Here is a 27,245-nt window from a genome sequence, read left to right as displayed (position 1 = left end):
GTTACGTAATGATTAAAAGGGTAGAACAAAATGGGTAATAATTGTACAAAAGGATCCCAAATTCCGCCGTTAACCGAAGATGCAAAATACATGAAGTCACAGCGTGCTGATAATATTAAATACTACTCAAAATGGGATAATAAGTATGAATTTGATGGTAAATTAGAAAAAGCCTCGCTTGTCAAACTTGTCAAACAGCTTAAAACCAATTCTAAAGGTCGGGTAAAAAAGCAACGTCAATTAGGAATTCCTCAGGCACACAGGTGGATTGAGGAAGTAAACCAAAGGGAACAAAAGAGTAATAATTCAAAAGCAATGTTTTTAGATAAGGAGGATAATAACTTAGTAATAGCATCGGCCCCTCCACCTCCCTTACCAGAATATGAGGCAAGTGAACAAGTTAGTCCACCCCCACGATATCCTGCTGTTACCGTAAGTAGAGACACTACAAAAGCAAAACCGTTTATTAGAGATCCCATTGAGACCAGGACTCGAACACGGGCAGAAAACTCAAAAGGGGACATTGAGTTATATCAAATGGGTAGGAATTCACAATCTATGAGTGAAGAAGAAATATGCCCACTTATAGAAGTGCCTAATCCTCAGGCAGCACAAGAAGGTCAGGACCCAACTATTCTAGTGTATAGACCCTGGACTCCAGAAGACATCGGGAAAGCCACTGAGGGAATTCCCCATCCAAAAGTTAATTTTAGAAAGTTCTTAGAAGATTTGCAAGGAATGAGGCTAAGTTATAATTTAAATGGAAAAAAAGGTAGAAAAAGTAGTCAGACAAATTGTGGGGCCAGATTGGCACATGATTAGTGGCGACTGGAATCCCCGTGACGTTGCATTCAAGCCCCTCCCACATAGCAGCACAGAGCTAGACAACAGAGTGAAAGGTCTTACAGACCGAATCTCTGAGAAATGGAAGCCTAGGGCAGACTGGACTTGCATTAATCAATGCATCCAACAAGAAGGCGAGACTGTTGACAGATATTATGCCAGACTGTTAGAATGTTTTAATAACCATTGTGGAATGCAGGCTCCTGAGGATCAGACACACAATTCCCCATATGAGCAGCAGCTAAAGAATGCATTTTTGAAAGGCAGTATTGCACCCATAAGCAGTTTTATTACAAAGCATATGGTAGATCATCATACAAGCAGGTTACATTCATTACTTGAATATGCTAGGCATGCCGAAAGGCATTTTAATAGCAAAAAGAAAAAGAAAAAGAAAGCCCAAGTATTTTCTGTAGAAGATGGAGCAGAAGTTTATGTAGTACAGTCCGGGAAAAAGGGCAAGAGAAATGCCCAGGGAAACAAACAATCTGATCAATGATCAGAGGACTTTGAAGGGCGAAAGAAAAGGGGTGAATGTTTTAAATGCGGTAAAAGGGGACACTTGGCAAGGGATTGCAAGAAAAACAAGAAGGCAACCAAGGAAGCTAAGGAGGGTAAGGACTGACTATATGATAGTCAGGAATCACTAGAAGGGGATAGCAGAGAAGGGACAAATGAGAATGTGATAGAGGGAGTAAAGAATGTGACAGAAGAAATAGAGGAAGTGCAGGAAGTCACGGATAGTGAAGAAAATGAAATATTAGATTTGGCTTTATTGAGCTTAGAGCTCTATTTAGCAGACACAAAACCAGAAGTTACACTCCTGGTAGAAGGGAGGGAAGTCAGATTCTTGTGTGACTCAGGGGCATCACGGACCCTGATACATCCCTCCAAACTGCCAGAGAACTCAGAGTCACCTGATTACATATTAGTGAAAGCAGCTAATGGACAGCTGTATCGGGAGCCCCTCCCCAATAATATTGCAATAACTGATCCTGTTTCAGGACTGACCCAGAAAAGAAAAATTGTTGTTTCTGCAAAATGCCCAGTAAACCTCTTGGGCAGAGACCTTATGCAGCTATTTGGTATAGCAGTAGTTCCGACTATGCAGGGTATGGAAGCACAGCAACAAACTGATACCTTTGCAGTGCAATCGGAGGGTGAAATGTTTTATTGGTACAGCCAGGACTTAGTTACGACTGGTCCAGGGGCAGTGACCGAAGAGTTGATGAATGTCGCCATCAGCAAGTTCCCCTCCCTTGACATTGATAAACAACATTTGTTGCACTGTACTCTGTATTATTGTAACACACCAGTACCTGATAAGGAATATGAGCAAGAATTGTTTAGAAATTGTGCAAACAGATTGATATTACATAATCTGTACTGGGACACAGAAGGGAACAGTGTAGCCAGCTGTTCATTGCCCCAGGAGTTCTTTGCACTTTATAAATCTAATTGATTACCACATATTAGCTTAACTAAGGACAAAAATGTAAAATGGGTAGACTTGAGAGAAAAAATCACGAGATGGGAGAAACAGACAGAGTTAGAACTGTCAGAACAGGGAATACAAATGCAGAAGTTGAAATGGATAACTCAGACCCACCCAGCTGTACACTTGCAATCTAGCAAGGACAGCTGATTAGCACTCCTATTGAAGGAGGAAGAAAATGCCTTACAGAACATACCAGAAACTCTCTGGTCAACAGGAAAATCAGATGTAGGACTTATTCGTACAGCGGGACCAGTTACTATTATGCCAAAGTCAGCATTTAGACCACAAAAAAGACAGTATCCCTTAAGAAAAGATGCAGAGGTAGTAATCAAACCTATTATAGCAGCCTTACTTAAGGAAGGGGTACTGGTGGAATCTCCTGATTCACCATGTAACACACCCTTATTTCCTGCCAAGAAAGCGAATGGAGAGTGGCATATGGTCCAAGATTTACAAGCTGTAAATGACGCAGTAATACCAAGGGCACCTACGGTGCCAGACCCACATACCCTGTTGAATGATTTAAAACCTCAACAGAAATATTTTTCTATGGTAGATATCAGCAATGCGTTCTTTTCAATACTGATACACCCGGACATCCAGTATTGGTTTGCATTCACATTTCAGGGGAAAAGGTATACATATACGTGACTACCACAGGAATATTGTGAAAGTCCGCCAATATTCTCACAAGAAATGGCAAGCAACTTGGCAGGATTTACCCCACCAAGAGGTAGTCAGATTTTGCTTTATGTTGATGATATCCTGCTGGCGGCCCCCACCCAGCAAGATTGTAAAGAAGATACCATAGCGTTATTACAATTTTTAGCCACTAAAGGACATAAAGTAAACAAAAATAAACTGCAGCTTTGGAAAAAACAAGTTAAATACCTAGGATATGTAATATCCAAGGAGGGTAGGACATTAGATGAGGACAGAAAAGTAGTGATTTTACAAGCACCAAAACCCACTACCAAGAAGGAAATGATGTCCTTCCTGGGTATGACTAATTTTTGTCGGAGTTGGATTCCAAACTATGCCTTGGAATCTGCACCTTTGACTAACCCGATTTATAAAAAGCCTATGGCAGCACAGGATTTGTTAAAATGGACACCAGAAGCAGAATTTGCTTTCTTCAAACTGAAACAGTTAATAGCGTCCTCATTAGTTTTGGGATTACCAAACTATCATAAACGTTTTTTCCAAACTGTAGATTGTAAGCAAGGTTATATGACATCAGTGTTAACACAGCAGCATGGGGACAAGCAACGCCCTATTGCTTATTATTCATCACAACTGGACCCAGTGGCACGGTCTTTACCTCACTGTGTACAAGCAGTAGTTGCAGCTGCAATGGCAGTACAGGCCTTGGCCTCAGTAGTTTTGTTCCACTCTCTCACATTGAGAGTGCCTCATGCAGTCGCGATTATTTTACTGCAAGAGAAGGTAGCATATATTTCCCCTGCTAGGCATCATTCCTGTATGACTATATTTTTGAGCCAACCTCATATGACAGTTGAACGATGTATGACTTTGAACCCTTCGACCTTGCTCCCAACCCCTGCAGATGGCACACCACACAGCTGCCTGCAGGTGATTCAGCAAAAGACACTGCCTAGAAAAGACCTTACGGATGTTCCCTTGGATGATGCCGAGTTGACATACTACGTGGATGGCTCATGCAAAAGGGGTCCTGCAGGACAGAACCTAGTGGGATACGCAGTTGTTTCTGATACTGACATTATAGAAGCGAAATCTTTACCACACAATTTATCTGCACAGGCAGCAGAATTGATTGCCTTGACATGGGCATGTGCCTTAGCAAGGGGTAAATGCGTGAACATTTTTACTGACAGCCAGTACGCTTTTTCTACTGTACATGTTTTTGCGCAACAGTGAAAAAATCGAGGAATGATAACATCTACTGGCAAACCAATCAATCATGCACAGTTTATTTTAGATCTTTTAGAATCTATTCAGTTACCTCAGAAAGTAGCTATTTGTAAATGCACAGCTCATACCAAGCAACAGGACAAGATTTCAAAAGGTAATGTGAGAGATGATACAGTTGCAAAGCAGGCAGCTTCAGAAGTATTTCTTTTGAATGAGGAATTACAACCCTCTGAGATTTTAGACTTAGAAATGTTAAAAACAATGCAGACACTTACTATGCAAGCTGAAAAACAAAGATGGGTAAAATGAGGAGCAATTCTTGAAAAGGGGCTGTAGATCTCTAAAGAAGGGAAACCGATATTGCCATCTAATTTGTTTAGATATGCAGCTTTGTTGAGCCATGGGCAGTGTCATGTCTCAACAGGGGGGATGGTACAGCTGGTGAACTAAGTGTTCACGACATATGGATTCTCAAACTACTCTAAAAAAATTCTGCTCGGTATGCCACGTTTGTAATAAGCATCATGCACAAGGGGTGTTAAAGCCCAAGCAAGGGAGTTTTCCTACACCACCGTATCCATTTCATACTATCTGTATGGATTCTATAGAACTGAACAAATGTGAATATAAGAAGTATTGTCTTGTCATTGTAGATATATTTTCCAGATGGGTGGAAGCCTTTCCGACTAAAAATCCAGATGCTGCAACTGTGGCCAAAGTTCTTGTTAAAGAAATCATCCCTAGATTCGGCATTCCGGAAAGGATCTACAGTGACAATGGCACACACTTCATAAACCAGACCATACAACAGTTAAGTAGACATTTTGGTATTTCTTTAAAAAATCATTGTGCATATCACCCACAATCTGCAGGGCTGGTAGAGAGGCATAATGGAATTTTAAAAAGTAAGCTAAGGAAGTTAATAGTAGAAACACAGAGAAATTGGGTGTACTGTCTGCCCCTGGCACTGTTGAGCATGAGAACTGTTCCAAATGCAAAAGGATTGACTCCTTTTGAAAAATTATTTGGAAGGGCTTATTATATACCTCAGTGGAAATCTCTCATGCCCGCAGACCAGGAAGCTGACAGTAAATTAGCTGAGTATATGCGAAACCTGTTAAATTCTAAACATTTGTTGTAGTCAAATTCTGTTTCAGATAAAGAATGAACCAGGCCGTCAGAAGTGGCAGTGCCCCCTGGTGCCTGGATCTGGGTGAAGAGAGTAAAGAAAAAGAACTGGGCGTCACCAAAGTGGGAAGGTCCATATCAAGTGCTTCTGTCGACACCCACTGCAGTCAAAATTGAGGAGCGTGCCTCCTGGATCCACCTGACGCACTGTAAATTAGTCAAAAACTTTGAACTGGACAAAAATCTTGTTACATGCCAAGAGTAAAAATGATAGAGTCCAGAAGAAATAGGAATGCAGAACAACCCTTTCCTCAGAAATATTGCATAATCATCCTGTTAACTGTACTAGTGACAATAATCTTTTTGTTGTGGCCTTTCCTTTTCCCAGCCACACAGACTGAACTGAATAAACGTGAAGCGTTACTCATAGACTGGCATCCAAACTTTAACACTTACCAGGCAATTAAATATGTGTATGCTGAGACTTTCTATGTTTCGAATTGTTGGATTTGCACAGCTTTGCCGACAGCATACGGTGGGTTATTAATGACTACAGTCCCCCTAGGGGTCAATGAGATCTGGGAGAACTTGATTTATGATACCTCAACCATTACATCACAAAAAAAAATAGCATTGCACTTGTCTGTTCCACAAAAGGGAACTGTGTGTTTTTATAAAAATGATACTGTTCAGGTGGGTTGGAGCAATTGCAATGTGACTGTTCCTTATAAATGTTACACTAAAGGTAACAATGTAGATTTTTATTGTAATACAAATTATGATTCATTTCTTGGATTGATGCACAAAACAATTGATGAAGTAAAACATAATTCTGCTCTTTATAAACAACTGTCTATAATTGATAGAAAAATGTTTCATGCAGGGCGAGTGTATATTCATAGCAAGGTTACTACTAAAGTAGAGGATTGTTATTTTGTGTGTGGCAGAATGGCATACAAATGGTTACCTGAAAATTGGTCCGGCAGTTGATTTTTGGGTTACCTGGTTCCAGCCATACGACACACTGCGGTTTTGCCTCGAGGAAAAATTTGAAATGTCCGAGAGGTCATCAAGAAACCTGTAAATCCAGTGGGACAAATTGATGCGTGTTGGAAAGACCATCATTCCATAGGCAAAGGACTGACACATATGGACTTGAGTGATAGCGTTATATCATGGGCAGGCATATTACCAGCATATGGAGCAGTGAAATCGATCTGGGAGCAGAGAAAACTGTCTAAACTTTTCGAAGTAATGAGCAACACAACTTCTTCTGCTCTTGAATTGGTGACTGATGAACTGAATGCTATGAGAACTGTAGTGCTTCAAAACCGCATGGCTCTCGACTTCACCCTAGCGATGAGAGGTGGTACTTGCGCTTTTATCCAAGAAGAATGCTGTTCGTATATTCCTGACCATAAACGCGAGATAGACAATCACCTTGAGGTAATTCAGCAAGTGTCGGCCATGACCAAGCCAGGCCAAAACCCACTGACGGACTTTTTCCAGAAATGGTTTAGGGGGTGGGGTACCATCCTAATGAACATCCTGATCGCCATTTGTGTAGGAATGCTCCTACTGGGAGCATGTGTTTGTTGTGGTATCCCCTGCATGAAAAGACTGATTAAAGATTTTATAGACATGTCAGTTTCTGAAACCTTATATCAAAGTACTGAGTTCGAAGAACTGTTAAAAGATTGGAAATGCTTTCATAAGTTTAAACTGAATGACTCTCTTAACTGCAAATCCTGAGTGGAAGAGGTTAGGAGAAGAAAACAAACTGTTTATGCTTATTTTGAAAATAGAATAAAAGCATTAATGGGGGGGAAATGTCAGAAAAATATGTATTAATGTGTGTATTAGTAATATGCTTAGTGCATTTAGAGCTTGAAAAGGGTTAACACATTTATTCTATTTCATACTGCATAAATCTGTACAAACTGCAGATGCTTTCTGATCTTGTATTGTTAGCTAAAATCTTGCTTGTGCCTTGGAAATTTACTGAGAAGCAGATGATTCCTGCTTATGTTAGGAAAATAATGAATAGAACAATACTACTTGTATGAAACTTAGACAAGGAGTTCCGCTTGTGCTGTGAGAAAATACACAGCTGTAGAAGCTATAGATAATTAGGACAAAGCCTGCTTGAAAATATGAACTGCAATCAGCATTTGCTTGTATCTGAGTTAGAAGAGTACCTTGAAATGTAACACTGTACAACAGAAGCCTGTAAACGGATTAGTGCCCAAGGCCAGGTTGTTTTTCTCAAAAGTTTCTCACAAATCTAGTCATGTCAGCAGAAAATCTGAGTAACATCTGCTGTAGAACAATACTGAAAGTTGTGTTTGATTACGTCAGCCATAGAAGGCCATGTCTTGTAAAACAGTATAAGAATAAGCATACTTAATGTTAGTAGTTAGACAAATCCTTGTATTTGCATGTTTTTGTCTCCTTGCAGCAAGTTATTAAATGTGCCTTAACTGAACTTTACATGTATTGGTCTTTGAAGTTTTTTCCTTTGACAACTAGCTTTAGAGGCAGGCAAAATAGTACTTTGCTTGACCTGTTTTGGTAACTTATTCCGTAGGTTGAGAATATGTTATGTTAGGACCCGCTCTCTTCAGTGAATCTTGTTTATTTGTTGGTGTAGATTTAATTCATTAGTGCAGATATTTGTAGAGCCACTGGTTTTACAAAGAAATAGGTCAAATAGGACTGGGTCTTTCATGACTTGAAAAGCAAGACATAGGTCACTTTGCAGTAACCTGCAGGCTAATGAGCATAAGGAGAGTCAAGCTAATCTTTTGGGATAGTTGCAGGATTTAAATCCTTTAATTTTCTTGGTTAGAAATCTTTGGAGCATTTTCAGTTGAGTGATATGCTTAGATCTTTGACATATTTTATGAAGTATTATATTTGCTTATATAATATTTGAATCTACTCTCGGAGCTTTTCTTCCCAGGCTTCTGCTGAAAATGGGTTCCTTGGACCCAGTCAGACTTTCCAGGTAAACAAATGTCAGATAGATAAATTGGTACATACAAAATGTGGCATTACATTCAATTATAGGTCTAATAAGAGAGCAGTATGGTGGTAGGATGATTTATTTGGAAATTAACTGGTCCAGATAGAAGGATTTCATCAATGTGGTGGAAACATAATGATGATTAAATGAGTGACAGTTCTCCACATAAGTATCTAGGTCTCCTTTGACCTTATTTGTCTTTACAGGAGTCCCCTTTATAACATATGAGGTTGGAACAACTTTTTTTGCCAAACATTACTATGCTGTACTTTTTCCATTTAGTTTGAGCCAGTTTGTGATATACCATGTATGTGCATATTCCAGCCCTTGCTGGAGCTGTTTTGTATTAGTGGATGAGCGGATAACAGTGTCCAGTTTGCTGTCATCAGCAAACTTGATCAATTACTCTTGATTACTCCATTAGGCTTGGATGTCTGCAAAGTAAATGCCAAACAGGAGAGGGCCCAAAAATGATCACCGTGGTACCCCACTAGTTACAAATTTACTTTCACAGGCTGGGATCTGTTGGACAGCCAATTTACAATCCAGCAGACAATGCAGAGGTTTAGATTAATTAGCTGTTTTATTGAGTCATCTATTTTCATACTTACCTGAGCTACTGTTACACCTGAACAGTTTTCCAGCAACTTCTAAAACAATCAGCTCTTGACATTTTTAATGTGCCTTTTTAACTTGGAACATATTAAAATTGCCAGTCCTGCCTTACAGGGATATATTGTGACATCGCCCTTTCAACGAATAACAGGCCAATAAATATAATTTGATTTTACCTACTTTCTGAGTGCTGTGCTTTTTATCCTCAAACATTCCTGAAATTAGGACATATCTGCTATGGATAACTGCCCTTATGCGCTTAATAGCTTCCTAAAATGGGTTATTGGATTTTCCATCTATCCTACTTTTTATAAATGCTGAAGACTGTTTTTTTTTTTATACTTTAGGAACATTAGCATCTGTTTCTTCAGATGTTTTATCACTCTTTCATTGTTTCAGTGTTTTAATTTATTTTCCATATTCCTTTTTATTAGTTGATAATGGTATTTTGCATGTGTATTTTAATTATACTCTTGATCTCTCTCCATAAATTTAATTCTAGCTCTCACAAACTGTAGTTGTGACTTTCTTTGCATTCCCAGGCTAAGTCTGAAATTGGTCACTTCTGATCAGTGTTTTCACCTGTTAAACACATTTTAAATAAATAGATAAAAAAAATCCCAGGCATTTATGGGCTATCCAGATACATGCTTTTTTTCTCCTCTCTTAATGACTTTCGCAACATTTATTTTTGCCAGTTCATTTTGCTATTTGGATATCTCTGACCAGACTTTAACTCATCAGTTTTATAATAGTACTTCTGCATTATTATTGTATCATGCTTGTCTGTTCTGGGAGTTGAAAGACATGCATGAATGGGCGTGCCTTCGCTGAAGGTTGGGCATTGGGCTGGCAACTCAGCACCATAAAAATTGACTGCCAATTATAAGCGGACCAGAGTTCTGCTGTGGCGACCCCTAACCAGGAAAAGCCAAAAAGACAAACAACAAACAACATCACAGTAGTTGTTTATTTTAGCTTCATTATGTCAGCAAAGCAAAAAGTCATCAGGTGAGGGGCAGGCAAAGTCTGGTCTAATATACCTTGATATGGGATACATAGTGTTAATTAGGGTAACAATATCATGAAAACAAGGGTCCATATTGTCTCCATGTGAGTTAAAGCAACAGCTTCACTCAATGGCCTTTCCTAGGACTCTGTGATATATGGTTGGATTCAGACATACGGTCAGGTTATCTTCATGTCAATGACCTGGTCTTCATCTAGACATCTTGCTAGGTGAGAACTTGGGATCCTACCTTATGGCTTTAATTTCATCGAGTCTTTGTTTTTCAAAGTCCTTGATGAGGTAACACTAGCAGAAGTAATACTGGTGCTGGGAGTTTCCATATGTTTCAAAACATGAAAAGTGAACAGGCCCACACAATATGTGATCACCAAAGCATGCTAGTCTTGGGCGAATTTAATGTTTGATTCAAGAATGAATATATTAAATTAGCCATTCAGCCTCTTTGCTTTATAGAAGAACTAGCTTTCAGTCTGGTCATGTCCTTTCTTACTCATATTCAAGCACATTTAAGGGCCTTGATCTTTCAACTAGGTCAGGTCTGGAGGTGGGCTTCTTTCATGGTCAGAGCATTACCTAGCTCATTTCAAGCTAAAACTCCCATAGTTCTTGCCATCCAGTATTGAGCTGGTCTGTTTTAAGGACTTTAAAGCAACTGTAGTGGCATTCTGATGGCTATGATAGAGCTGCTGCCATTGCAGGTCACTGCTGGTTACCCAGATTCACTAGCTGAGGTCTATAATAGGGCCATTTCTGGTATTCTGGATATGAATGCTCCAAACCATGTGCATCAATGCTTCTTTCAATACCTAAACCATGATTCAACCAGGACCTTCAGGAACTGCTCAGACAGGGACAGTGTTTGGAATCAGCATGGCAAAGCTCTCACTTGACTGAGAAATATAGAATTGGACAACCATTATACTGTTTACCATTTGGAATTCTTATATAAAGAGATAAATCTCTTGTTCTATGAGATTTCATATAGCTTCAAATCATTCAGCTCTTTTGAGTTGTTGATGCACTATGTGTCTGTCTTCTCTTATCACCATTAGAACTTTTTTAGTCTGTCAGAGTGAGAAAGCTGCACATTTTTTGCAGATATAGTTGCAAATATTAGGCCATCCCTTGCCTCGGCCTCAGCCACAGCAACATATTGATTGTGGACTCTTTGGTGGACAGAATTTTCTCATTTTGACTATAAGGAGAACATGGTGTTTTGGCTATATATTTTATGCAGTGTGTTCTGGGCTCCAGATCAATCAGGGTAACTAAATATTGCCTGGATTCCCTGGATTTAATGCTTTACCAAACTGTGTGATGCTGTTTGCAGACTTGTGCTTTTCATTTGAGTTTTAAGCTTCCTTAGATCCATCCAGTATGGAAAATTTCTACCCAGTATCTAATTTCTCATTCATTGGTAAGGTGAGTGACAAAGTTGTATTCTTAGCATAAGTGATTTATGTATGGCTGTATTCTTAGCTTGTCTCCCATAACTATATGTTCCTGCTTTTAGATCTCAGGACAGCACTGAGACTGGATCCTTTCTGCATGGCGAGTGATCTTTGCATGGCAAGGGATTAAAAGGATATTTTCTATCTTAGTCATTTTTGATCTTTCTGTGGCATTTGACACTATGGATCATACCTGCTACAGTCTCAACTGTACAATGCTCAAGTGGATTGTGGTTTGCATCTTATCTCTTGGTAATCTCAGTGAATCATTTCAAGTGTTAATTTAACTGGCAGCTACTGGCTTATCCTATGCTGCAGGATCTGCATTAGCTGACTGCTGCAATGAGATTACTCTTCAGCAGTCTTAGTTGTAATTTATTATGTCCTACGCAGTCCAAGTACAATTTATTTGAAACAGCTGTTATCCCCGATACCCCACCATATAGCTCAGATCATAAGTTCATAAGTGTTTACTAGACTAACAACCACAAGGGCCTTTTTAAACCTAGCCATGCATTCCAAATCTCTGACAAATTTTGATACCCTTAATAAGTATAACCATGGACCTGGGGGATGAACCATTTACAGGTTACCTGTGTCCATTAGAGACATAGGTACCAAACCAGGGATGAATTTCCAGTTTCCCATCCAATTGTCCAAGTTGCACTTAAATTGAGTTAGGGAGGAGCTCTGCTTCACATGACTGGAGAGCCGACTGTTGTCTGAGTCTTCAACTTTTGACTCTTGTAATATGAAGCACATAATAGCAAAACTTGGCAATGTCAAGGAAGCATGTTGTAAAACTCTAATGTTAGTAAAGCAGTGAGTAGTTGAAGTTAATGGCAAAAGTTATGGAGAACATAATTTTTGTAATAAATGTTTTTGGTCTGATGTACAACTTGATGTGGGTGTCTGTGACTCAAGGACTCCTGGTTTAGAGATTAAATACACTAATTATGTTTGCATTGCTTTAGAGAAGAGGAGAAATTATTATTATTATCATTATTATTATTAATTTAAAATCACCTTCTCTATTTGTTTGTTGTTACTGGAACCTTGGACATAGAATATTTAAAGTTCTGGGGTTTGGAGGCAAAGTCCCCCAGCAAAAATGCTTATGTGAAAGTGTTTAGGTGTGTGAACATTTATAATATTTTTGATAGGAAGCATTATATGTTTAAGTTGTATCAGTGTTATGTAGGTAGAATATTACAGTGTGTAATATTTAGTGGCTTCTCTGTGTTGCACTTTATGTGGTGTGGTTTGACTGTGGGATATTCAATATAGCATTAGGATTTCTGGAGTATCACATAAGGGCTATTGGTTGTTCCTTGGATTTATTTGGAGATGTCAGGTAGGCATTCTTTTACCTACTTGACAATCTTCTTTTGAACCTGACTACCTTCCATTTTACAAGCATGTGATATTGAGGGTTTGTTTTGGAGACCTATATAGGTTACTTTATCTTAATAGACAGCCTTTATATTTATTAGGCATCTGGATTAATTTTTAACCATATTTTATTGTGATATTTTCATTACTGATATTTAGGTCATTAACCACTTTAATGAGCTAACCATTAAAGATATTTATCAGCATTACCACTAGGATCAGAAAAACTGTGTGTGGTGGGGGCTCTCTTTTCATCATTATTCTAATGGAGTTTGCTCGCTGAGATGAAACCAGAAAAATGTCCACATCCATATCTGCAATTTAGTCAAAGTCTTATCCACAAAAACAAACATTAAATTAAATATAATACTTTACAGCTAGTCTTCAAGCTGCAAAGTGATTTTCCAAGGCCCGTTATCCCCTTGCCTCTCAGCTGGTATTATTTTAGTCTGATAGTGTAGGAATCTGAAAGACATTCATCTGCATTTTACAAACTCACTTTCTTGCTGTAGTGTTATTTGTTTTTCAGGTTCATAGTTATATTATTAAATGTGCTTACCTGACAGTTGAAATACCCACACTTGCTCTCCCTTGACCACTTAAGTCAGGCATGGGCAAACTACGGCCCGGGGGCCACATGCGGCCCGTTAAACGTTTTGATTCGGCCCGCCAAACTTGAAAAAATTTAATAAATTAACCTTGTTAATGTTTTATTTCCCCTGCAATTCTGATGTTTCCTCACTAGATGGTGCACTCTAGATATATTGGCTTTGTTGAGGTGAAGCGTAGGCCTATTACTCCACGTTTGCACTTTACCCTTTGACCCACCGCCCCTCTATGAAGATGAGCGGACCCAAGAAAAGGAAAGTGGACAGAGAATGTCGAGTGTTCAATAAGGAGTGGACAACTAAATATTTTTTCACTGAACACCGATCATCTGCTGTTTGCCTGATATGCCAAGAAACTGTGGCGGTTTTTAAAGAGTATAATATTAGCCATCACTGCCACAAAGCACGCTAATTATCCTAGCAAGCTCTCAACAAAAGAACGGGAAGCTGCTGCTGAGAAGGTGGCAGCTAATTTGAAGGCTCAGCAAAGTTTTTTTCACCGTCAAACTGCCATTCAAGAGTCAAGTACCAAGGCCAGTTTTATGCTTTCATTCAAAATAGCAAAAGCCAGCAAACCACTGCCTGAGGGCGAGTTTTTAAAAGAATGTATGGTAGAGACAGCAGGTATTTTCTGCCCGGAGACCAAAGACAAATTTGAGAAAATCGGTTTATCACGGCGGACAGTGACTCGCCGTGTAAAACTAATAGATGAAGATATCACCAGCAGATTAAACAAAAAGGCGAAGTCATTCACTTTTTATTCTTTAGCACTGGATGAAAGCAACGATGTCAAAGACACTGCTCAGCTCCTCATTTTTATCCGAGGAATCAACAAAACTTTTGAAATAACGGAGGAGTTTTTGACAATGGAGTCTCTGAAAGGACAAACACGGGGAGAGGACTTGTTTGAACGGGTGTCTGCTGCCATCGAAAACATGAAGCTTCCCTGGAGTAAGCTTGTTAACGTCACCACCGATGGATCTCCGAATTTAACGGCAAAAAACGTTGGCCTGCTGAGGAGAATCCAGAATAAAGTGAAAGATGAAAACCCTGACCAGGATGTCATTTTCCTCCACTGCATCATCCACCAGGAATCTCTATGTAAATCGGTGTTACAGCTGAATCATGTTCTGAATCCTGTGGTGAAACTCGTCAACTTCATATGCGCATGGGGACTTCAGCACCGTCAGTTCATTGCGTTCCTGGAGGAAACTGATGTGGATCACCAGGACCTGCTTTATCACTCCCGTGTCCGCTGGTTGAGTTTGGGCAAAGTGTTTCAATGAGTGTGGGAGCTCAAAGAGGAGATTGGCATGTTTTTGGAGCGGCAGGGGAAGACTGATGAATTTCCTGAGCTGAGCAACAAGAGCTGGATGTGTGACTTTGCGTTTGCTACGGACGTATTTTCACACTTGAATGAGCTCAATGTGAAACTGCAGGGGAAGGAGCAGTTTGTGCATGACATGTACACAAATGTGAAAGCCTTCAAATCCAAGCTGGCTTTTTTCTCCAGGCAGATTTTGAACAAGTCATTCACTCATTTTCCTAGACTAGCCACGCTGAAAGAGGCCGGAGCAAAAGTAAAGAAATACAGTGAGTCACTTGATGCACTGCACGGAGAATTCTGCCGTCGGTTTTTGGATTTCGACAAAATTGACAAGTCACTTCAATTGGTGGCCTTTTCTCTGTCACAAGACCCCGAAACAGCTCCAGAGGAGCTTCAGCTCGAACTGATCGATCTTCAGTCTGACCCTGCCTTAAAAGAGAAGTTCAGCTCTCTGAAACTAAATGACTTCTATGCTTCACTCAATGATGCCGCGGCGTTCCAAATCTAAGGCGCGCAGATGATGTTGGCTTTGTTCGGCTCTACCTTCATGTGTGAACAGACCTTCAGCGTCATGAACATCAACAAAGCCAGCCACAGATCCAGGTTAACAGACCTACACCTCAGATCCATCCTGAGAATCGCCACAACAAAACAAACTCCAGACTTTGATGCGCTGGCTAAAAAAGGAGACCAACAACACTGCTCCCATTAAAATGTGTGTGTCTTCGTGATACGCACATTGTTAAAATAAACAGTGCGCGAAGATCAAATATAACGCTTCACAGACTGACTTGCTGCAACTGTTTCATCCTTGCACTGGTCGTTGTTGACTTTTGGCACCGAGGAAACAAATTGAATAAAAGGAACAGGACAAGTACATCTGCATCTACTACCGTTTTTGAAAAAAAAGACAGTCAGGAGGAGAGTGATGGTGATATCCTGAAGGATAACAGAACTTTCAGTGCCTTAAAATAAAATGGTCATTTATTTGATTTTCAGTGTTTAAAGACTCATTTCGAAGTCAGAGATTTTATTGTAATGGTTTTCTTCATTTTCATTGGAAATTAAAGCACATGTTTTCTCCATATCCCAAGATGTGTATTTTTCCCCCAATGAGGTGATGTTTTCAAAGCATGCCATCTATCTGCTCCTGTTCCGGCCCCTTTGTCAAATGTTAGAACTCAATGTGGCCCACGAATCAAAAAGTTTGCCCACCCCTAACTTAAGTGAAGCATTTCATGTGTTAATCCAAGCTATCAGAAAATTGATTTTGTGGTTAATTCAAGTCACAGAGTTAAAAGCCACTTTGGACTTTAAGACAGCCCTAAAACTTGGGTAGGAGGCCTTGTTTCTAAGGGAAGATGCCCTGACTATGACCTTGATGACCATGTTTGACTGAAGGTATGGGCACTGGAATAAGTGGGGTGGGGAAGAAAATACTGAGTGGCTGCTGTTGGCTTGTCCAGTCTGGAGGTAGGGAGGTGACACTGGCTCACTGCTTGAGCGACATCTAGAAGGGGCACTTGGTTCAGTGGCTAGGGAGTTCAAGCCTGCAAGACATTTGCTGCCAAGGGATTGGGATGAGCATGTGGGCAGAGTCACTCATGCTTGTCATTGTTGGCCACTATAGCAGAGCTCTACTGAGCCACTGTAAGGAGCGGGAATTCCTATGGGATGGGGGAGCCCACCAAGTCCATCAGACTATTTACAGCAGTATTAGTCATACACAGAAGCAAAGCCAGAAGATTCTACAGGGGACAGGATTAATAAATAAGGACAGGTGAATATTAAGGTGGGTGAGTGATTTGAAGAGGAATAGGCACATGCAGTTTGTTTGAGTAGATTAACTGTGGTCAAGCACCTAACCATTAAGTGACATCTGAAGGTCCTTAACATTACATACACCCGTGTTCATCATTATTTCCACCAGTCTCTTCATATCAGCTTTGGTGAGGACAGTTGTTATTCCTGTGAAGCATACATTTTAATGGCAAATCCCAGCAGAGCCTTCTGCAAATATTTTGCTCACAAGTTAATGTGGAGTGTCATAGCTAGATGAATGAGGAAGTTAACTAGACATGAACGGCATATGTAATGGGCTGGAAAAAACTGAAAAAAAAACAGGAAGACTGTATGATGCCATGTATGAGTGTGGATGTGATGTGTAATTTATTAGAACACCAAATAATGTGTAAGAAGGTACGTGTGTGTGTGTGTGTGTGTGTGTGTGTGTGTGTGTGTGTGTGTGTGTGTGTGTGTGTGTGTGTGTGTATATGCGTGTGTGCGTGTGTGAGTGTGTGGGTGTGTGGGTGTGTGGGTGTGTGGGTGTGCTTGTTCATGTGTAGTCATATGTGCTCATGTGTGTCTGGCAATAAGCATGAATGTGAACTTTGGTGTAAAGGCACCATAACACTTCAGGCCAACAGCTTTCCAAAGGAAGTTACTTGCAGGAGCAATGTAAACACAATGTGTCCTACACAGCAACAAATGTGGCCACAGCACATGCAACAGCAGCACTCAGTCCTCTACAACTGCACATCATTCCAGGATGGCTAGGTTGGAGTATAGTGTGAGTTACACCAAGAAGTAGACATGGCAGCCATCTGAAGATACAGAACTGGCAAGAAGACCACCAAGACAACTCTGAGACAACTGATGCACCCTCTACACAGACACCATGAACACACACATATGCACACACCCATATATGCAGGTAAGCAGGTTACATAACTGAAAGGGATCCATAAGCCACTGGGAAGTAGATAGTAGGCAATAGTGCTATATAAGCATGTTGACCCCAAGAATGTTAGGTGACTAGCAAGGTATTCCAGTTAGCTGGCAGTTGTATATGAGGCCAAATTACTGACAATGGCATCAATTCACACATCCTTCATGCTAAGTTTCTTCCTCTTGGGCTATCATGGTTCCACTTGCAGGAAGCATTCCAAAGGTCATCAGCTCTAATCTGTTCCAGCTATACCATATGTAATCAATACAGTGTTTCATCTTCTGTGTATCTGTAAGCAACTGTGCCATGACTTGACTGTGCTCTGTGTTCACAGAAGTCCAACCATCACCAAAGGATACATAGATCAGAACGCAGGAATATACGTTGATGGCACCTTACATTTTTGTACCACCCCAGTTCCCTCTTATCATGGCTGTACAGACACAAAGTTGCCCTCCAAACCTTGTTATGGGCACCACATTCCACAGAAGAGTAGGATCTCTGACAGTTCCATGAGTGCTGCTGGGATGTCCTCTGGCAATGGGTATGACAATGCCATAAGTTGTTTCATTCTCTTTGTGAAGTCAGTGCCCATACTACACATCCAAGTCAGTCTGTGATGTTGGACCTACCACCATGGATGTTTCAAGAAATAGAAAATGTACCCATGAGGGTGACTGTCTTTGAATGCACCCCAAACACTAGCTAGGATGGCCCATTCAATGTCCACAGAATGTATGGTAGCCATAGTGTTAACTGTTCTGCTTCTGCCAATTCAGCAACTATGCCAAGCACTAAGTTGCACACCGATTGCAATTTGATAGACATGACTGCAAAACACAGAGGCAGCATCCTACTGTTGTCATGACAACCCACCTGTTCATTTATGAAATATAGCTGTTGGCAATCATTGCTTAGGGTAGGAAAGGTGCCATCTGTCAACAATACATCTAAGTATGCCATATAACTATGGACTGTACTGTGGTTAGGATCAAGATGGCAATGTCATTGACTGCATAGTCCACCATGAGGTGGACAAATAACATCTCCTCACCAGTCAGAACATGCTGGGATTAAAGTACCTTACCATAGCAATACTTTCCAGCTGGTGTTAGATCTCCTTTTTCCTAGCCCATGTCACCATCTAGCCAAATTACTTTTTGGTTGGTGGTGTCTGGGCCACACCATCGATCACCTCCTGCAGGGTGTCCAGAACAGCCTTGAAGGAAATATTTGATGTCTCTCTACTACATTGCCATATGCATTGTATTACATTCACACAGGCCAAATTGTCTAGATCAGGAATGTGATAGTGGCCCATTGATTACACCAGCTATTCCTTATCCAGCACTGCTATCATGATGGTGTGTCCCTTGCAATGCTCTCTGATTTTCTGAATGCAACACTGATATATATTTCGATGTAACAGTTTTTTACTGTAGTACATGTATTCTTCTATACAGAGGTACTGTGTGCCTTAAGAAATATAGGTGTACCTTTGTGTCTTATTGCCAGAAGAGATGTTGCAGTCTTTTGTAGAGGTATGTTCCTCTGGACTGGATAACTCTATTTTCAATTGTTGTATTTGACACAGATGTACCCCACCCTTATAGTAACATAGTACTCCAGGATGAGGCCCACATCCTGTGACTCTCACCCTATATCCCTGAACAGTACCACCTTACAATACTACTCATTGTGGATGATGTGTGATAGCTGCATCCTTGCCAGGCCCGCAGTGCGTGCTAGGTATATACTTTGCAGTGTCCAGCCTATGCTTTATGTCTGTGTGACCTTCCCTCCCACGCCCATATCTCTGCTACTATTTTTCAGCTGTGATATCCCACTACTGTGTTCTTGCTATAGTACCTGACAGGCCTCATACTGCTGTGGTATGCACAAGTGAAGAGTTTGCATCTCTAACCTGTAGTGGTTCTTGTGTGCATCTGCACCTGCTGTATGCTACCTGTGTCAGGCTATAGGGGCCTTTAATGCCTTGCTTACTTGTGACAGCTTTCATTTGCCTACCAATGATGTTAACAACTTCACGAGGGAGAGGCCCTACAGTACGCCCTGCCCATTAAGTGTCTGTGTACGTTACTTTCCCCGCATTCTGCTTGTTTATAATTGCCATACGGGGGGAGGATTGTACCATCATTCTTCTCCACCTACAGGGCTGCAGTTCATAGCCATGGCTGTTGCACAGAATATTATGGGATACTTTCGTAGTTTTCACTCTATAATTTCTTTTATTTATAAACCACATTGCCTTAGTGGGAAGAATAGCAGCATCCACTTAGGAGAGGGATTCTGAGCTAAACCTTTTGCTTACACTCCTCTATGGGTGTGCAAACAACCAGGCTGCATGCCTCCTAGCTGTCTGCACAGCATTTATCAGGTCAAGAGTATTGGGAATTTAAAGTGAATCCACCTGTTCTGACATTGTGAGACACAGTATTGCACAAGGCAGGGTTTCCTTTTCTGCACAGTGCCACACACCCATTGTTAGGAATCATGCATACAGGGGGGCATTGTGGGAATGTCGCTACTAGGGATGTGTTGACTATGTATTTTTACTGCACTGCTCTGTATTCCCAAGCTGGGGGGACATTCCTAGGGAAATCTGTAAGTGCCATGTGTAATGCTTGGGCACTTCACTGCATTTCTCTGCAGCATATATGTATGCGGTGCCACTGCTTCTCCGTTCATTTCACATTACAATACTTCCATATTGGTAATTTTATTAGTAACATAATCATGGAAAATGGATTTGTCCTAAAAAGGACTAGCAGGAGAAGTCTTGTACAGATTATGAATGTGCTTATTGTACTTATGTTCTTTGCACACTTGCCTAATGTGGTGCTATCCTGGACTGTCAATATAATACATTCTTATTTTATGCCTGTTGTGTTTATGCTATGGCTGGGTACCATTTCTTTACTATATGGCACATTACCAGTCCTTTTCCACCACTACTATGCAGTACACTTTTGTGGCCTTGTACTTCAGTTTCTTGGTTGCAGCATTCACAAATGTAATACTCATTTACATGATAGGCCACATTATGATCCCCCCCCCCCTCACCAAAGACATTAGTCTTGATCAACCCTCTATTGTTTTATCAAGTTATGCCATTGTTGGTGTTGTTGTTGTTGTTGTGTCTTTCGGCTTTTCCTGGTTAGGGGTCGCCACACTGTATTAGAGAGAATTTTTTTTTGTCTAAATATTACTTTAGAGGTGCATATTTTGACTGCTTCATAGATAACGGGAACTTTCGTTTATATATCTCAACTAACAAATTTTTAAATGTAGAGGCAAATTGTTTCTTCATTACTGTGATTCCTGTGTCACTGTGTGAATATTCAGCACAAAGGAGCAAATATAAGCTGCATTCCTAGAGGGCTAAAGTCAAAACAAAATTTTTTCAGTAAAAAAAAAATCACATTATGACAGTGGAATGGGTGTGTTATGCATTCCTCATCAAATCCTAGCTTTAATCATAACATACCACTGATGATATGTACATTTCAGAGGTCTAGTGCTCAAGCTCACAAGGAATTTTTTATGACAGAACCAATGTCCGCATAGCCAGATTCTAAATACCAGAAACCAAAACACCAGATGCTGAAATGACCAAAACTCTAATTGTCTAGACCATTCATTCATTCCTTCTTTCATTTATTCATTTAGGTTCAATCTCTTTTGCATTTCTTATATTTCCTTCATTTTAATAAAGTATCTTGTTCTTATGGAAGTATATCCTCCTGACATTATATGTCTAGATCGTGATGTTAAACATGTTTTTGATTTTATTGCATTCAAACAATTTCTCTTTCAAAACTTTTCAAATCCCTTCTGCAGTTTTTCTACTGAAACCATTACTCCAATTAGTTTTACACAGGGACTGTTTTGCTTCTATAAACTCTGTTATTAATCTTCTGTGCATTGGACTACATTTTAGTTTGGCAGAATTATCTAGCAACAGATTCATTTATATAACCCCATGATCACTGCACATCAATGGTGGTAAAATTTGACATGAAGTAACAGTAATTTATTTAGGAACATAAACAAGGTCTAGTATGTTCTGTTCCTTGATATGCTTTTTTACTATCTGAAGCAATTGCTGTTCCTGTACATAATTTCCTAACTAATGTTGTTGAATTAATATTATTCCAGTCTGTTTCTGATAAATTTAAATCCCCAGCCACTATTATTCTTTCCCCTGTGTTTCGTGCAAGAAATGTATGAATTCCTCTAGGTCATTAGCACTTGACTTTGGTGGTCTATACAGGCCAACGCGTGTTATATGTTCCAAGGTTGTATTTATTGTCACAGTTACACAATGTATAGTATTAGTGTTATCATTTAATATGTAATAATCACAGGTCTCATAATCCCTAGCATAACCTCCACCTGATTTTTTGTTAGAATGTCTGTTACAGTAAAAACATTTATACCCTGACAGAACTGATTTCCAGTCATTGTTCTTTAACCATGTTTCAGAAACAATAACAACATCTATTTTGTGTGAACATAGTAAATATTTCAATAAAAAAACTTTATTATTAATGCTTATAGCATGAACAACCAGATGCATCAAATGTTGCTGTCTGTGAACTGTTAAATTTTTGACCTTGTAAAAATCCTACCTTGTGTTTGTCAAATATTGCAAAAATATCTGCTACAAAAATTCTGTTCTCTGATCTTGACAAGTGCACACCGTCATGTGTGCCCAAAAAATGGCTTGGTTGATCTACATATTTCCATTTCTTAAAATGGGGTATTTTTTCATGTAGGTATTTATCCCAAAAAAATCTTTAAATTCACAGTGACCTAACTCTCCTTTCTATATGTGATTTGTGAAAAATATGTCCAAACACCTGTACACATCATACTACCTCTGAGGGATGTAAATTCCCTACTAACAGGCAGAGAGTCCTTGCGGATGAGATCATTTGTACCGACATGAATAAAAACAGATCTGTACTTCCTTACATTAAGGTCTTCTAGTGCCTGTCTCACATCCTCTATTTTTGCTCCTGGCAAGCATAACACCATTTATATTTATTACCTTCTCTGCAAATGTAAATGTCAGTTCCTCTAATAATTGAAACTCCAATTACAAAACTATAGGCTCTATCAAATGTTACAAAGTAATGATCTTCATCACCATTGGGCTTATTAATCCCACTGTTTTCATTGTATATTACATTTACTAGCATATGATTCTCATCCAGCTGGCTTTGTACATCCACAGTTTGAGCCATGTTGTCAGCTTCTTCTTTCTCCTCTTTCTTTTTTCTTTCAGTAATGTTCTTCAGTCATTCCACATTCAGTTTTGATTTTTACCTTTTTACTTGTCCCTTGCCTCTTTTTCTACCTTCTCTTTTGGAAAAAGAGCGGTGGCGCAGTGGTGCAGCGGTTAATGCTGTCGCCTCACAGCAAGAGGTTCTCTGGCTCAATTCTCGAACGGGGTGCCTTCTGTGTGGAGTTTGCATGTTCTTCCTGCGTTCGCGTGGGTTTTCTCCGGGTACTCTGGTTTCTTCCCACATTCTAAAGACATGCGTCTGGAGCATTTCTCCCCGGGCCTCTGCTGAAAACAGGATCTGTGGGACCTAGTCTGGCTTTCCTGGTCAACAAATGTTAAATAAATAAATTATATCTTTTCAGTACACTGAAGGTTTTCTGATAGAAAAAAAAATATTATTCCCTGTAATCTGTTTTGCATAACTAAGCTGTATCTTTTTTGTATGTATTCTCTTTGCTTTACCGACATTTAATGGTTCCTTCTTCGTACTTGCTATTTGTTGTGATCTTCTTCATTTTCTTCTATATGCTCTGAATCCTCAGATTGCTGAATACTTGTATCCAGAATTCCAAAGTTTTCAGTGTTATTATCTTGTTCAGTAAGGGTTGAGTGGCCTTTATGGACAATAGACACTTCTTTTCCTGAATGTGTTTCATTTGCTCTTTGCCTAACATTATTTATCTCATCAGTCCAGTCATAAATATATGTAACAACAGTTCTCCAAGCTGTGTTAAGTGCACAAGTGCAATCATCATCAGTAAGTCTAGATTTACTATTAATAATGGTAAGCAAATCATACAACCTTTGACATGAGGAACACAGATCGCTGGTGTTATCAGGTGTTACCTTTAAATATACATAGCATTTAGTACACTGTACGAGATACAAGATGGGTAATATATGAGAGTTGTCTAAAAGACTGGGAGTGCAGGTTCTTGGAGCATTTCCCTTCCTCTGAGATGCAGTGATCTTTGACATAGTATATTAATGTAGCATGTGGGTTTAACAAGTTTTTCATTTTTGTGTACATATAATCCTACTGTTCTGTTCCTACACTTTTGAGTGACAAGCACACCTGCCCCAAATATTTGTTGTGGAGTTCTGAAACCAGAGTTACCGCTGTTAGAATTTACTTTCTATGCCACCTGCTCCTTTCAGGCCAAATACTGCATGCACTCAATGATAACACATTCAGGTCTAAGCTATTTTAGTTTACAATATAATAAATTACTAGAATATCCAAAGTGTGCAAAGGCCACATGACAAAATCTTCACCATCTATAGGATTCCTAGAGTTTCTTATAATAATCCTAGAGTTTCTAACAAAAGCAAATTGTGAATCTCAGGTGATCACTATCAAAATGAACATAGGTAATACAGTCAATAGATTTTTTTAATGCAGCCTCAACCCAATATTATCACTACTCTTGTAAGTGGATACTTCTGAGTAACTGACCTCATTTACACCAAAATTAATGTCCATTTGGGGGTTACTGTCACAGACATTCAAACACAGAACAAACTCACGTAACTCTTCTTATGTTCCTGCACACAAAACAAGTTGTCAGTTTAAAACATCTGTAATATCAGATAGGCTTCTGAAGTACATACTATGTAAGGTTATGCTGGACCTCCCACCAAAGGCCACAGTAATCCCATTGCTATGGTATGTGTGTGTTTAAAATTTCCAGCAAAATAAAAAATGTTGTAGTTTGTTGCCTATCAAAATATTATAGAGATGTTGGCATACTCAGGCAACTCAGAATCAGAAACATTTGTATTTTTATCAGTGTATCTCTTGAATGCATATAGACTTCTGAAAAAATGTATCAGGTTTTGTATTTCTGTGTACAGATCTACAAAATAGTATGACCAGGCACAGCATAACTAGCAGATGCATCTCTTTACATATCATAAATAAAAGTAGATTAAAACTCATACCGTTGCCGTAATCTTCAGCTGCCACTGGTTTAAGGGGATGTGGTATTAGACCTGCTGTATAAACATCACCTCCATCCAAGGTAATCATATCTGCTGCTTGTCCCTTTAAAGTTTAAGAACAGTTCAATGGTTATTCAAAAGCTTCAGAATAAGACATTAAAATTCACTGTTAATATAGTAATCCAAGTCTGAACAAAATGAAAAAATGAACTATCATTATTAAAATTAGAATTGCTGGACTTGACATCAAAAAATGTTGGCATTAGTTGCTATCTTTAATATGTTATTCCCAACATCCTTCATTCCCACCTTGTCTATGCTCATTACTATCATCCATTTAGCTTGTCCATGTACAGCATTTTTATGAGGAGGTGAGTCATGGCCTAGCTGAAGAAGTGGGATTTCTGCAATGGATTTAGCTAGTCTTTCCATTAAACCTTATCCCAGCATCTCCACAGAAGCCATCATGCAATCTAGCACAAGTGCATGCCTCAATGTACAGTCCCATATAACACTGCTTGTCAAAGCTGCCCTTACCAACTCATCCCTTGTATTTTCTATACCTGCTTCACTGGCAATCACAGCTGAGCATGAGGTGCAGTTCTTCCTACCCTCCACTAATCCCATGGCATAATAATTTCGAAAGCCAAACAGAGGGCATCAGTCAAAGATTAAGTTATCTCTTAAATGCAGCCAAAGCAGGAACTCTTGCAGCCCATCCAGGAAGCAAACTCCACATGTAAGGGCCTTAATAGCTAAAACCAGAAGATTCTAGGTTACAGGATGAGACAACTAAAATACCATGTGATGCATAAAGTAAAAGGTCTGATAGGTCTACATGAGGACAGAAACTCTTGAAAGTAAGGCAGACTCAAACCAAGAAGGACTAAAATGACTAAGACAAGACATTAAGAATTATCTGCTGCTTGACTGGCAGCCATTGCAAACTCCACAGGATTGGTAATCTATGAAGAAAACTATAAACTTTAGTCAGCATCCAGGCTGAGGAGTTTGCACTAGTTATAAATGAACAAGTTCTGAGTTTGACAACCCTGGCTATAAGGCATTGCAGTAGAGTCCAGATAAGAGGAGGCAAGTGCATGTAGTGCAATGATAAAGTCATTAGGTGAAATTAAGTGCTTAAAAAAAGATGATGTTCCAAAAATGGAAAGGCAGTGACGTGAAAACAACTAAAAACTTGTTATTTAAGTATTAGTCATCAATAATCTCTCCTAGTTCACACACTTTACACACAAAAGGCAGCTTGTCGCCACAGTAGTAAATATACAGAGATAAGACAGGCATAGAAGAATCTGGAGTTAGACATGCGCAAACATTGCAACAGCAATACATGGATTCATCTGCAGCTGATAATCATGGATTAATTCCAAGTCCTGAACCAAGTGATTAAGAGCAGACACAGAGTCCTCGGGAAATAATGAGTAAACCACTATGTCATCAGTGTAGCAGGAATTTTGCTGACCTCTCAAATGAATAACATTTCCTGATGGCAACAAGTAAGCCACAAAAAGCAAAGGATAAAGAAGAGAACCCTATGGAAGCTGCAATTCAGTAGGTGGGGAAAGATGAATGAACTCCCAGATATCACCCTCTGGGAGTATCCAGAAAGGAAGGAGGCAAAAAGCCCAGAATAATGCCAGAGATACCACAGCAGTTTTTTTAAACAGTCCAAAAGGATGGCATGATGCACCAAATCAAAAGTTAACAACTTAACAAATATAAAAAAGTTAACAAATGCGATCTAAACAAGCTAGAGATCTGCTACAACAAAATTGCCATATTCACCACAGGGGCATGCTACCATAGTCACCACTGTCTCTCACTTGCTGAACTGGGCTGGCTTGAACTCCCTCACCTCCTTCAATGGTATCAACTCTCACTCACCCACAAACTAGTAAACCATCCACTAAATGCCCCATCCCTCCAGAATCTACTCCAACCCTATCGCACCACCAGACCACTAAGATCCAGCAACAAAAATCACTTGCAGATCACTAAAGCCAATAACTCTGCTGGTGAAGCACTATTCTCTTGCACCATAGCCAAATTATGGAACTCCCTTCCACCCACAATTACCTCCGTACCATCATGCACCCACTTCAAAACTTTACTAAAAGCGCACCTAAAAACATGCTGGCTATGCCCATGCAACTCCCACTCTAATATCACCCACCTCATCCAACCACTACTTTTCTTTCCACCCCACTAACTACCTTGATTATAGCAAGCTCAGATGCTCATAAGCTTAGTACTTATACAGCAGGAACTTCTTAATGTAACATTTGTTAATGTCTGTTATGTACTTCGCAGATAAAGATTCTAGTTGTTTACTGATGTACTATGTTCTTTATCTAAATATGTTTGTAATTAATTGCTATGTTAATCACTATGTAATCCAATGTAACTACTGTCTGTTTATTTTAACTGTGGAGCT

At 39.6% G+C, this 27,245-nt stretch overlaps 1 protein-coding gene across 1 annotated transcript in view; it reads right to left on the bottom strand.

The window, feature by feature from the left end:
* Nucleotides 1–27,245, bottom strand: part of LOC122800093 (serotransferrin-A-like) — a 276,007-nt gene that overhangs the window by 229,826 nt on the left and 18,936 nt on the right. The window contains exon 3 of the mRNA XM_044069617.1: nucleotides 24,791–24,893. Coding sequence (XP_043925552.1) covers nucleotides 24,791–24,893 — 103 coding nt within the window. The remainder of the gene's footprint in view (nucleotides 1–24,790; nucleotides 24,894–27,245) is intronic.

This window comes from Protopterus annectens, chromosome 4.part0 (assembly GCF_019279795.1).
Source record: "Protopterus annectens isolate FY-2018-M chromosome 4.part0, PAN1.0, whole genome shotgun sequence".
NCBI classification, from domain to species: domain Eukaryota; kingdom Metazoa; phylum Chordata; order Ceratodontiformes; family Protopteridae; genus Protopterus; species Protopterus annectens.
The sequence above is the reverse complement of the archived record's forward strand: the minus strand, read 5'-3'. Positions and strand labels throughout refer to the sequence as shown.